Source organism: Dipodomys ordii, unplaced genomic scaffold (genome assembly GCF_000151885.1).
Source record: "Dipodomys ordii isolate 6190 unplaced genomic scaffold, Dord_2.0 Scaffold58, whole genome shotgun sequence".
In the NCBI taxonomy this organism is placed as follows: domain Eukaryota; kingdom Metazoa; phylum Chordata; class Mammalia; order Rodentia; family Heteromyidae; genus Dipodomys; species Dipodomys ordii.
In genome coordinates this window covers 7,856,060-7,870,375 of record NW_012267274.1, presented here as the reverse complement: position 1 = coordinate 7,870,375, position 14,316 = coordinate 7,856,060, and the positions used below count along the sequence as shown (strand labels likewise).

At 46.0% G+C, this 14,316-nt stretch overlaps 1 protein-coding gene across 3 annotated transcripts in view; it reads right to left on the bottom strand.

The window, feature by feature from the left end:
- The window catches only part of Fgfr2 (fibroblast growth factor receptor 2), a 107,767-nt gene that overhangs the window by 49,905 nt on the left and 43,546 nt on the right, over positions 1–14,316 (bottom strand). For all 3 annotated transcript variants that reach the window (XM_013021965.1, XM_013021966.1, XM_013021967.1), the window contains one exon: positions 7,591–7,714. In XM_013021965.1, the coding sequence (XP_012877419.1) occupies positions 7,591–7,714 (124 nt within the window). The remainder of the gene's footprint in view (positions 1–7,590; positions 7,715–14,316) is intronic.

Sequence of the window (14,316 nt, the reverse complement as noted above, 5' to 3'; positions counted from 1 at the left end):
CAGCTCAAGGCTAGCGCTCTACCACTTGAGCCACAAAGCCACTTCTGGCTTTTTTCTTTTTGCTTATGTGGTGCTGAGGAATCGAACTCAGGGCCTCATGCATGCAAGGCAAGCGCTCTACCACTGAGCCACCTTCCCAGCCCCCACACAGGTCTTATTTAAGAGAGTCACACAATGAAGAGTCTCTCGGAAAAAGAAGGAAAAAGTTAGAGCTCTGTTAAGATCCAAGATCTCCAACTCATCACTTTAACTGTTTGGGGTTTTCACATGGTTGAAATGAGAAATCTAGAAGACTCCTTCATGTGCTAATGTGCTTTGCTTTGTTCTCTTCCCTCAGTCAAGATAATGACAACCTTACCACCTCACCTCTTTCCAGAGGGAGAAACAGAACAACCTTCTCCGTACCTTCTCCACACTCCATCTCCCAACAGCTTCCTGCACTGGACTGGCTACGAATCAGATAGGAAGATGGTGACTTGAACAACAGGGTGTTCTCAGGGAAAGAGAATCCAGGACAAAACCAGTGGACCAATCAAGAACTCAACAGCCTCGTCCACACTCACATCTTCCTGGAAGTTAGCATAAATCTTACCAAGAGGAGCCTTTTACTTTCTACGGGCAGCTGTTGATGAGGCCGTATGAAGTACGTTCAGAGCAAGCCTTGTAGATTTGCTGCTTTTGAATTTGAAATACATTAAGACCCACAAAGTAACTCATCAAACTGTGTTTTTACCATAAGATGCGTAGTGCCTTCTCCAGAATGCTGGAGATTTAAAGTAGTTCAGATGTGAAAGTTTCTCAGATATTGGAATGTGTGCATGGACTGATTGATCATCTTTAATAAAAAAAAAAAGTCTAATATCCAAAGGCTCAAAATCTGAAACTTTTAGAGGAAAAATCAGGACAAGCTTTGATCTACAATATAATCAGTAGGATGTATACACACGCACGTGTGCGCACGCATACACACACACACACACACACACACAGAGGTAACTAGGACTGGGGAACTTCAGTTTGAAGGTGCTCAACTTGTATTTCAATTTGGCACATAGAAACCTTGCTGCGTTCCTGCACACAGACACCGTGCGTGCCATCTATCTGGCAAGCTCTGATGAAGAGCTCCATCCACCAGCATCTCTACATGAGGTGTGGTCCAGGTAAGAGACCTTAAACTGTAAGACATTGACCCGACTCTAACACCCCTACATCCTGTGCCCACGCTACACCCTCAATGCCAAAGGTTAGACAACCAACCCACTATCAGCCCTGTCCAGGCCACCTCAGCCAGGCCACCTGCCAGGAGGGAAAGCAATCAATCCACGGCCTGCCTCCCCCAGCGGTGGGGCCAAAGGACAGCTGATGGCTGGCAGAGAACACAACAAAAAAAATGCCGCCATCACCAAGTCTCCTCCACACCGGTCCCCGCAGGCTGGCCTCTGCTCTCCCCGCCTGCGCAGAGCAGTTCCTTTTTGGGAAAAATCTTGCTTTACTGGTCAGAGCATCTAAGCAATCCTGCTCTGCGCTCAGCCTTTGCCCCTGGAAGCCCAGCTGTGCGCAAGGAGTGAGGAGTGGTTTCTGCAGCACGCGCAGGCTCACTAAACACCCCTGGCAGAGGGCGTTTGGATACCTCCATCCATCCTGACTACTCCTTCCGGCACACGTGGGCTGAGTGTGGGGCTCAGCCTGGAGACCAGAGGAAGCGCAGGATCGCCTGGGAAGAGTGAGGAAGGGTCATCGGTATTATTACTCTGCCACGTATCAATAGAGTGACGTGGGGGCAGAGGGGCTGGCATTGCCCAAAGCCATTCAGCTCGCTAAGGATGGAAAACAAGATTTGAACTCTCTTCTGTAACAGCGCCGCCCCCTTCCCCACGCCCACCCCCGAACCCCAGCAGCACTCCTTGTCTGGCAAGGAGACACCAGCCCTGGACCCTTAAGGCCTTAAGTGTGACAACTATGGTTTGGGAAAAGGGTAAAAATGGCTGCTTGGACCACAAAACACAAAGCCACAGAATGTGCTGCCACTCAGTCGCTGTCCCAGTGCGGTGGCTCTGCGGTGACAGGTCCACTCACAATCGTATGCGTTGGGACAGATCCCGTGACATGCCACCTCAGTGTTTCTGGGGAGAGGGGGCTTCCTGCCTCCCTCCAGCTAGGTTTCACAACTCCAGAGCCGATGCATGGAGCCGACACCAGCACAGAACACCAAACCCTACCTTACACAAAGAAATGGAACAGAACAGGTTGGTAGCAAGATCGTGAATATGGAAAAAATCCAGTAAGGCCTGGCCAGAAGGCCAACCCCCACGGAGTTACATAATCTGGAGATTCACAGTTCCAATAGCACTAAATGCTCCCTCCAAGACTGCTCTCTGGCACATGGAAAGTCAAGACCTCTGTCTGCTGGGGTCACAGGATAAAAGAACCCAGGGCCAAGATGTGCTCTTCCTGAGGAGGTGAGTTCATGGTAATGAACTCACTGGTTAATTAATTTGCTAGGCTAATATTCCTTTGTTGACTTAAAAAAACTGCTCTGTTCTGTAAGTGTGGCCAGAATTCACTCTTCAGATCTGACTTAGGGGACAGGATACCCTCTGTCCCTTCCCCTGATTCAGTGAGCACGCTGGGCCTTTGTTCCCCCAGGACTTTGGCCACTCCCAAAGAGGGGGAGGGGGGCGCTTTGTGAAATTTCTTCTCCCACTGGGGATGGGCTGCCAAAGGCATGGGGCCAGGTGTCAGCGAGCTCACCCAGGGCACTGGGGAGAAGGGACTCCTCACTCAGACCCCCAGGGGGGCATCACCCGGGCAGGTTTCTTCATGCTGCTAGGCTGAGTCCCGTCATGTCCCGAGCAAGAGTTGCAGAGGGTTTATGGAAAGGGCTAACGGGTAGCCATTGCCAGCTGCCTCTAAGCAAGTCAGGGCTGGCAGCTTTCACTCTGGGGCGAGACATGAGTTTCTGGAAAGGTAAACCGATGGAGAGAACATGACTGGCCTTGGCAAATCTAGAGGCTCCATTTCTACCTCCATGGTACTCTGTGTCCTCAGATACCCAGTGCCAGGCGGGAAAGTCACTGGTTAGCTACTGGACGGTTTCTGGAGTGACCAGTCCAAGAAGGACAGGGTGTAAATGCAAAGCCAGTCTCTGGGAGTGAAAAAAAGCAACCAGGCTTCTGAATCACTGTCAAGAGGCCCTAGACTGAGACCTCAGCTCAAATGCCTTTTCCAAAATGGGCTTGGTGGCTCACATCTGTAATCCTAGCTACTGGGGAGGCTGAAATGTGAGGACTGAGGTTCAGAGCTAGCCTTGGCAGACAAATCTGAGAGCCGCTGATCGCCAACTAATCAGCCAATAATAATTATAAGAAGTGGAGGCATGGCTCAAGCGGTGGAATATCAGCCTTGCACAAAACAAGCCAAACAAAACCACAAGGTCCTGAGTTTGAGACCCACTACAGGCACATACACCCATGCACACATGCACGTGCGTGTGCACGCACACACACACACACACACACACCACAGAGAAAAATGTTTTTTCCAACTCCTTTCACAAAGCACTCAGCCCCTGTTGGACCCAGCCATCCTCAGCTATAAAAGAGTGAAGGGTAGGGGCAGGGGTAAATAGACCCAACATGAAGCATCCCAACTCTGCCATCCTCTTCTGTAAACCCAGCAACCAGGCCAGTCCAGGCTGGCGTCAGTGACAAAGTTAGAGATGCAGACCTCAGCAGAAAATAGGAAAGTCAGCCTCTGACAACATGGCCTGGTTTGGTTAGTAAGACTTCAGGTTGAGGCCAATAAAAGTTATTAAAAACTAACACTCAAAGAAAAAAAATCCATTTGGGGTTATTTGTTACAGCAGCTCAAGGAAGCTCATACAACCCTCCTGGGAATGAAATAAGGATCATCATTCCAATTAATTGTCCTGATGATAATATCAGCGGCTCAACAAAGCAAACGACCAAGTCCCAAAGCACCTGGTAACCAGGTACGCCTTCTGCCAGGCTCCGGGCATTTGTCACAATATCAAGCCACTTTTGTTTCTAATACGCATGGGCCTCAGCTCACGATCAGATACAAGGAAAGTGAGAAGAGTTAATGACTTATCCTAGGCGCAGCTTTATTGCTGGCAGGGCCCCATCAGATCCAAGGCTTCAACAACAATCACTGATGGACCAAGGCAAAGACTTAGCACCTCCCTCTAGCTACTTGAGGGCAGCCTGTTGTATTACTGTCGCAATTACTGCGATGTGGAACTTCGCACTAATTTTCCCTTGCTGTAAATGGCTGAAAAGTAATGGTGTCAATTTTAATGAGGCTCAAGCAAGGCCCCTAAAAGGGCTCCCGCAAACAATATCAACTCCCCTCACGTACAACAATGGCTTGCTGTTTAATTCCAGAACACAAGAATGTCACTTAAATTACACGCCTCTCGCATTAAAGTGCTTATAGAGATGCCTTTCCGAGGAAGAATTTCAATAAAAAGATCTCACCCATTTTGATGCTTTCTAGTATCTGAACCACAAATCTATGTATCATAGCAACAAAAATAAAACCAGAGAGAATGAATTAAGAGCAGGACTTCATTTTCATGGGGCAGTTTCTGATTTGCTGAGCAAGAGAGAGATAGGTAAGAAGCTACTACCACGTGGTGGTATATTAAATTTGATTTATTAAATGTGTTGCTGAAGTTTGAAGCCTTTGCCTTTCCCCTTACAGAGATGATCAGATGACTGCAAGTCTGCAGGGGATTCTTCAGCTGACTCGATTCTTGTTTTATGAGCGCTTCTCCAAGCAATTACTAGGGTTTTGGAGCAAAGATGAGAGTATTTCCCACCTCCATTCTTACTGAAAATGTCTTAGACTCCACTGACTTCTGGCTTCTATTTATAAAGAAGGTTCAAGGCTTGGAAAATTATTAGACTTGAGCTTTAATGGATATTCCCAACAAGCATTGTGTCATTATTGGCCGGCGTTATGCTGGGCCATCTCCCAAATGTGTGACATAACCAGGCCTCGGCATTACTCCACATACTCCATGCTCACTCTGCATTGCCCCGCTGAATCATAGGCTCTTTTCAACAAGACTGATTGCCAGAGGATTAGCATTAGACAGCACAATTCCATTATTCAGCAGCCCAATTCAAATCCCAACCCTAAACGCGAAAAGAGATTTCAGGGCTTCATAGGAATGAACTGCCAGAAAGCTCAAAGGGGAGGTGGGGTGAGGGGCTTTTGAATGCTTTACATAACAACTCAGTCTAAAACTTGCTGCAAGCCAGAGCCCAGGGCTGGAGCAGCCCAGACCTGACTCCCAATTCCTGGCCTGGCCCCAATCAATGCTAATGAACAATGTACAGACCTGTGGAAAGGTAGAACCCCAGAAGATTGCTACAGCACAATATCTCCCCCTCCCACGGCCCCCCCACCGCCCTCAATAAATTACTTAATTTCAAAATCAGGTTTTTAGAGCTTTAAGCATAGATCTAAATTTCTTTCCTAAAGTGGAAACCCTTCATGCCAAATTTGGTACACACAGCCCAAAGACATTGCAAACCACACGCCCTCCAATTGGCGGATTTCTAATGTATCAGTGTTGAAAATTCATGACAGTCATTCGCTTCTCATATCTGAACTAGTAATTCTCAACAACATACCACAAATATCTCTATGAGAAAAGGAATAAATGGCTCTAAGACTCATACTTCAGTCGTAGGCCTTGAACTCTGGGCCTGGGCACTGTCCCTCAGCTCTTCAGCTCAAGGCGAGTGCTCTACCACTTGAGCCACAGCAACACTTCTGGTTTTTCTGAGTGGTTTTATTGGAGAGAAGAGACTCATGGAGTTTCCTGCCCAGGCTGGCTTTGAACTGCGATCCTCAGATCTCAGCCTCCTGAGTAGCTACGATTACAAGCATGAGCTATCAATGCCTGGCGAGACTCATACTTTTATGAATAGTGTAGACTAGACTTTATTTTTATGTATATATGTATGTATTTATTTATTTATTTTGTCAGTCGTAGGGCTTGAACTCTGGGCCTGAGCACTGTCCCTCAGCTCTTCGGCTCAAGGCTAGTGTTCTACCCCTTGAGCTACAATGCCACTTCCTAGACTAGACTTTATATGAAGACTTAAGCAAACTTCATATTCAGTCATTTGAACAACTCAAAGGTTGAAGTAAATATTCTTTGTAAAGAATGCTTCTATGCTATTTGAGGACTATATCCCGCTTTCTGAAGCAGAGCATTTACCTTCACTTGATAGAAAATCAGATTGTTTTAATTTTTACTTTAATCTAAATCTTAAGTTAACCAAACTGATGCCTTTCAGTTAGTCCAGTTTTGGGAAAGGTTTAGTGTGTGTGAGAAAGAGAGAGAGGAGAGAGAGAGAGACAGACAGACAGAAAGATAGAGAGACAGAGAGAGAAAATACCAGGGGGCTTGAACTCAGGGCCTCATGTCTGGCTTAGCTTTTCCACTCAAGAGAAGCACTCTACTACTTAAGACACACCTCCACTTCTAGCTTTTTGCTGGTTCACTAGAGATAACGGTTTCTCAGATTTGCCTGCCCAGACTGGCTTCAAACCATGATCCTAGATCTCAGCCTCCTAAGCAGCTACGATAGATAGGCTAGAAAGGTTTTTAATCTTTCTTAGGGCAGTTCAGGTGTCTTAGAATTTGTCTCTTTGAAGAGTTTTATGCCTTGTGGAAAGACCAGAACTACCCTCAAGTGAGAGAATACCAGGGGCCGTGCACACTGCATGATGTAGAAAAGCCTTCCCACGTGCACAGAGGGTAGGTAAGCATGTGTGTACAGTGTTACCAAGTCACAGGACCAAAAACTGGATTCCTGTGAGCTTTCAGCAGAATCTTTAGACGTCAGTAACCTCTACACAGAAAATGGCAGACCAATCAGGTACCTCAAAACATGGGCCCAAAGATGGGAGTAGGGCGAAAGGTGTGGTATATGACCACTTACAACAACAAGCCACAACAGGCAAAAACTTGGGAATTAATTGGTGTTTCTAAGACTACAGGTGACATGATCTGAAGATGTTCAACAAAAATGCCTAATTAGCTGTGCGCTCCAACCCAAAGGTATTCATCAACTCATACCTGTGGTCCCCTTTCACAGACAAAACACCGTCCAGGAGCATGCACCAAACGGGCAGTCTCTAACAACTCTCCTAGACAATGCCCCATTTTCTAGCCAGCTATGGTCTCCGTCAATGCAAGATCTCTTCCTTGCCCCTACAGCCACATGGCATAGTTCCCCTTCAGTTCCCCTTCCCTGCCCACTCGCATTTTTTCAGAATAATCTCAGTTTCCAGGATGTCAAGATGTTTTATACCACATGTACCTTATAAAGATGATGTTTGGGAACCTAGAGGATCCTACCAAGCTCATTTTAAAAAATAATAACTGGCTCATCAGGAAATATTACACTGCCAAGTACCTTCTAGAAAGAACAAAAAGCAAGCCAAGACTCCTTAAATTTCGGAGAAACAAGTCTCACTTTGATGGCGTTGAATGAGTCAGCCTAGAACAGTCGGGTGGCAGAGAGCTCCCATGAAGCAATGCCTACTCACCGACGACATCCAGGTGGTACGTGTGGTTGATGGCTCCATATTCGTTCTCCACCACGCAGGTGTAATTGCCCTTGTCAGATGGGACCACGCTCTCCATAATCAGGCTCCAGTGCTGAGTTCGTACCTGCAAAGATCAATGGAAGGGTAGTTCTTTAGCACAGAATACAGAGCACTTTGCTCTTTGAACTTAACAGGACACTGTCTGGTGCTGACAGGACAGTTCAGTGGTAGAGTGTGTTTCAGCATGAGAAAGGCTCTGGGTTCTATCCCCAGCACTAGTCCATCCCATGTTCCCCCAGAATAAGAAGTCAGGGGAGGCAGGGAAGGTTCAGAATCACCTGAATTCTAAATTGTCCTCATAATTAATATCAGAACGGTGACAAAATAACAATCATCATGATAACAAGGCCTATGAAGGCCAGGCGATGGTAGTTCATGCCTGTAATCGTAGCTACTTAGGAGGCTGAGATCTGAGGATCATGGTTCAAAACCAGCACAGGCAATGAAGTCCATAAGACTTTTACCTCCAAATAAGCACCAAAATAATAAAAAAACAAAAAAATTAAAAAGGCCAAAGTGATGCTGTGGCTCAAGTGGTCGCATTGCTAGCCTGGAGCAAAAAAAAAAAAAAACCTCAAGGACAGTGCCTAGGCCTTGAGTTGGAGCTCCAAGAACAACGTACATACATGGGTACACATGTGTATACACATACACACAGAGTCTATGAGCCATGGTAGGCAGGAAGGAATGTTTGGAGTATGGAGAGGATCTGCTGTTACCATGAACTAAAGGACTTCAGCAGGAAAACCCAGCGGTCAGGGCACCAGCCATCGGCCCTAACATTATCAGTGCCCATGGTAGGCTGCCCAGCCACTGAGCAGCCTCAGTCTCCCAAACAGTAAAGAACCATCTAGAATTTATACTTATAAGCACTAACTACATGCCAGTTACTGACTGCCCTGGCCCTTTCTTCCATGAGGAAGGAGCCCCCGGGGCCAGATGCTGCTGTTCTGGACCTTTCTAGTTCCAAAGCCCCTCATTTCTTTCACCATGGTTTCTTAGATGTCTAGAAATTTCCATTTGGGAAACTAGGTCTGCCCCTCCTACTCCTGGAGGTGGTGGAATAGATGATGCTACCTGTCCCTGATAGATCCAGAATTTCAAATATGGCAGCAATGAATCCTTAAGAAACTAAAGTTATATCTTCATTTGTTTGCAAACTCCTTGAGACTACACAGATAAGGAGCTGGAATCAAAATAAGCCCTTGTGCTTCTCCCCACGACCTGTCCACATGCAAACAGACTAGATTCTAATGTGTTCATCCTGCTTGTCAAATATCTCAATACACCATACTCTTCAATGAGCATGAAGTTTCCTTACTGGGACAAAAATGCTGATTTTCTTATCGTAGGGTTCAAGGCTTTATTATTTCTACTAGAATCAAATCATTCCCAAGTATTTCAGACCTGGCATGCCAGACCAATGGGAAGAAAGCAAAAGTAAACAAAAAGCTAGGGCTCAGTAATGCCAACTATCAGTCCAGGAATTTCAACTGACCTTCCGAGTGACTTCTAGGGCATTACAAGTGTTTTCAACCGTGGTCACCTAAAATCCAATAATGCAGGCAGAAGCTTTTGCAAGCAGAGGAGTGATTTATGGAACTAAACTAGAGAGTAAAGAAAATCACCTCTTCATGACTCTAAGTGGGCAGAAGAGCCAAGCAGAGTTAGTGATGCACCCGTCGATCAGGTAGCAGGTTCTAAGGCTGCCTCACAGCATCGCTGTGTGCATGTGGACACATAAGCCACGCCTGCAGAACAAAGTGGTGGCTGAGACCAAAAACAACCTCGTTGACGGTGCCCTTTTCTTACTAGGAGTTCAGAATGAGTCCTTGCTCTGCTGTCACCTGGCCCCGACTCCTCCACATCTACTCTTGGAAGTGGTCTCCAAGTCCAGCACCATGAGGCTAGCAGCAGGAAATAAGAGCTACAAGTGAGCTACGGATGGTCAAATGAATCATGGGCGTCTGATCTGCCAAGGAGGAGGGCTGTGCTCTGCTTTGTGCTTGTTCCTTGCGGAAGAAGCTGAGTCGAGACGGGAGGTCTCCCCTTCGTAGACAGGCTGTGGCTCCTGGTTTCCCACTTTGAATGAGAACTCTCTACCTGAATCCTGGCGCCCTGAGTGCTACAGAAGCTGGAACCTGAGAGCTAGAAGCAGGGCCTGGCTTCATCTGCAGGCAGATGGGCGCACACAAGAGCCTTTGCCCCCAGCCTCTCAGGAGTGGCTCTCCTTGGCTTCTGGGAAACAGGTCAGATGGAAGATAACGTAGGGGTGTAGCCACAGGCCCCGACGTCACCAAGCCACGTAATCCAGCATTTAGCCCTGCTGTAAATATGCAGTTCTTTGAGCCCCGGCTCAAATGTCACGCCTGTAAGCCCTTAATCACAGCAGTGCCTGCCTCTGGCCCCCATCCAAACTGTCAATGTCTTTTCTTGTGCCTGGACCAAGATTTGGCACATGGTGTATTCCAAATGGAACTGAACACGAATTGTGTGGGGAGGGCACTTTGGTTCCCTTGGCCCAAGACATTAAATCTTGGCATAGGCAACTCAGCCTGGCAGCTGCCTTTCTGTCCCCTCAGGGCATACGGTCAGCTCAGCTCCTGGTGGGGGCCATGGGCACTCAAGCCAAGAACTCTCTTCAATGGGCCGGGGTGTTTATTTCCTGGGCATGCACCGCAAAGCTTGGTTAACACTGCTAAGATGTTTTTCTGATAAGTAAGAGTACCCTATACGATACTTTACCCCCTCCAGAAGCTTGATCAATATCACCCCAAGCGGTGCTGTTCATTTTTATTTATTTGTGTGCCAGTACTGGGACTTAGAACTCCGAGTCTCTTGCCCTGGCTTAGTTTTTCTGCTCAAGGCTGGTACTCTACTATTTGAGCCACATCTCTACTTGGGACTTCTTGCTGGTTAACTAAAGATTAGAATCCCTCAGATTTGTCTGCCTGGGCTAGCTTTGATCTCAACCTCTTGAGTAGCTTGGATTACAGGCTTGAACCACTGTACCCAGTATATTCTTTTTTTTTTTTTACATTGCTACTCCAGTATTTGATTCCTTGACATATACCACAAATCCCAAATTTTATAAGCTGTAGCCTTTTCCAGTCGGATGTCCTTAGAATCTGCCAATGGAGGCATTCTGGCACTTTGAAGGCATATCCTAAAACTAATAAGCGACTGCTTAACAGCAAGCTAGGTTACTATAACAGCCACACTATAAAAATGGGAAACAAGGACATAAAGTCTGGGGGTTTATCAAATCATTATGCTTCCATACCATACTTTAGGGTAAACCAGAAATGACAACCCTGAGAACAGGAATGTAAGATGTGCCCTTCATCCTGGTTCTTTAAAACCCATCAGATTTTCAAGGTTATGATTATTTTGCCCACTATGCCAAATGCATGTAAACCACCTCTGCTTTCACAGAGGGAAGACAAATATCCAATAAACATATGAAAAGATGCCTAAGCTCATTAACAACCAGGGAGATGCAAATTAAAACAATAATGAGATGATGTTATTTACCAGCTGATTAGCAGAAATTAGAATGATCAATGTCATTCAGAACTCGCGGAGTCTGTAAGGAACCACAAACTCAAATGGAAAACGGGGACAGAAACTGAGAAAAATCTTATACAATTATCCATGTATTATTTTTTTTAAAGTCTAGTTAATGCCAGTTCTAGAAAACTCGCTCACAGAAAAATAGCAGGATTCCTGCCAGGCACAAGAATAAAACTCGCCGCATTACACTCCAGTGCATCACGCTGGATTCCATCACAGCCTGGCCAAGGTGACTCACACCTGTAATCCTAGCTGTTCGGGAGGCTGAGATCAGAGGATTAACGTTCTGAGAGACTCATCTCCAACTAAACAGCAAAAATCCAGAAGTGGAGGTGTGGAGGTGCCTACTGCACAAAAGCTAAACAAGAGTAGGAAGTCCAAAGTTCAAGTCCCAGTTCTGGCACAAAAAAAAGAAAAATATAAAAGAGAAGAGTCACTAGTAAGATCTACTTCATCCTCCATGAATGAATGTAAACTTTCCAAGCGTATAAGAATTTGGTAATCTTTGAGACTGGATAACCTCACTCTATTGACTGGTATACGAAAAACGAGATTGAAGCCAGGTGCCAGTGGCTCACATCTGTAATCCTAGCTACTCAGGAGGCTGAGATCTGAGGATCCAGGTTCAAAGCCTGTCAGGGGTAGGAAAGTCCATGAGACTCTTATCTCTAATAAACTAGTCAGAATGAGCTAGAAGTGGTGCTGTGACTCAGGTAGTATAGCTCTAGCTAGCCTTGAGCACGAAGAGGCTCAGGGACAGTATCTAAGCCCTGAGTTCAATCCCCAGGAACGGCAAAAAAAAAAAAAAAAGTTAAATCTAAATATATTCATGATGATCCATGGGTCAGAAATATGAAGATCCAGAGCACAAATCTATAAAGCTATATGCATGCTCACATAAAAAAGACTGTGATCAGAGAGAAAATATACAGAATTGTTAACAAGGTACTTAATTACCTGGTATGGCTCTGACTGCTATTTACTTTTTTCTCCCTTTTCAAGCTTTTTCTAGCTTAACAGAAATCGCACACTTTATAAAGTAAAACAGAATAGTTGGTCCGCCATCCACTCTGTCCTCAATCCTGCCCTGGAAATCCTCAGAGTCTGCAAGTTTCTAGCCAAATGAAACATAAAAGCCAGGGACAAGAGAAATCCCACGCCAACCAACCCACACACACACACACACACACACACACACGTGTTACTTTATTTTCATTCCTGCACAGGGCCAAATCTTTGTAGAATTCATCAGTATATCCCATCTGCCAAGTGACAGAATCGGAGAGCAGGAGTTTCAAAACTATGTCCACTAAAGTCTTTTTTAAAATAACATTTCAGTATTGAAACAAAGCAGACTGAAGCTCAGGGCCTGAACTCTTTTACTTGTAAGCACACACACAAAAAAGTAGATTCTACAAACATTCACTCCCTATCCACGCACAGACAAAAGGTGGCCCGGACAGGTTTGCTCAGAATTCTTCTGTTACCCAAAGCTCCCAAAGGTGCCTGCTAAATCCCCCAAGCTGCCCTGGGGTGACAACTGGGAATGCAGATTTAGCTTGGGGGGCACCCAAACTGAGAAGGCAAAGGTCAAAGACCCAGGCTGTCACCTGGATGTTTGCCTTTCACATTGCAAAAAAATCAGACATTTCCAAACACCCAGGTGTTCGATAACAAGCAGAACAAACACCAGAAGCTGGCCTTGGTGCCAGGCGGACCAAGGTGGTGAAGTTAGCAGTCCCTTAACTCGCTGCCATGAGGCTCAGGACACACCATCCACAAGAACAGCAAGCTCTGGGGAACCCTGGCCTTCAGGAAGGCAAAAACCGTAGCCCAGCACAGACCAGTTGTCATGAAGATGCACAGCAGCCCCTAAGCTCCGTTTCCAGAAGGCTTCTGGGAACCCTAAACAGTCCCTTCTGAATGCAGCTGCACAAACAGGGTACACATGTGTGCAGTGGTTGTCACACAAATGTAAAGATGAACACTCAGTGGTGTATAACCTCTAACACAGACCAGAGCTGCTGCACACGAGGTATCCAGAGACGCTCCATCCTCTCACACCAGTGGTGGATATTCTTCCCTTCACTCAATAAACAACCACTGAGCCTGGTACCAGCGGTGTAGGCCGTAATCTTAGCTACTCAGGAGGCTGAGATCTGAGGATTGCAGTTGGAGGCCAGCCCAGGCAGACAAATACAAGAGACTCTTAGCTCCCATTGGGCCTGCAAAAAGTCAAAAGTGGAGCTGTGTCTCACAAGATTAGAGGCCAGGGCATTCATCACCTTTTGACCTTATCGCTTTAAAAACGCCAGCCTCAAAAACCTAAAGAGAACTGTCACATGACCCAGCGCTTCCACACCAAGGTAAGTTTTTACTCCACGCAACAGAAAGCAAGAATTCAGACACCTACACACAGATGATAGATAGTATTATTCACAATGTTCATTTCAACACAATGTGGTATACCTTACTCGAAGAAACACCATTCTACCATAAAAAATAATTGAGCTCTGGGCTACCACGTAGGTGAATCTTAAATACGGTATATTAAGTGAAATAAGCCAGAACAAAAGGACAAATATTCCATGATTCCATTTACATGATGTTCGCTGGGGCTGAGCACACTCGAAGCCCGGGGCTCCTGTGTCGATTTCGCAGCCATGCTAAGGCAGACTTTGTCCCAGGATCTCACCTAGTCTATGATCTTGGATGTTGAAAAGTAAGTGAAAGATGGTGTTTAAGAATCCTGGAGGCCTGAGTCATAAAGTAAGAATGAACTGGAATAGAGGTAGTCCATTAATTATTCCAGTCACTTTCTTGCTTTTCTGCATGACACTGCAATAAATGTTCAAAACCCTATAAAATAACTTGCCATGAAGCTAAACTCTACCTAAAACAACCCCCCCCCAAATCATTGTTTAAAGTGACAAAACAGTGACACACTGCGTGACAGTTCAGCAAGTGACTCATGGGGCTCAGTGCTCTGAGACATGGAGATCAGCCATCAACATCCCCAACCCAATCTTTTCGCTTGAGGTGTGTGTATGTGTGTGTATGTGTGTGTGTGTGCGCGTGTGTGCACGCGCGTGT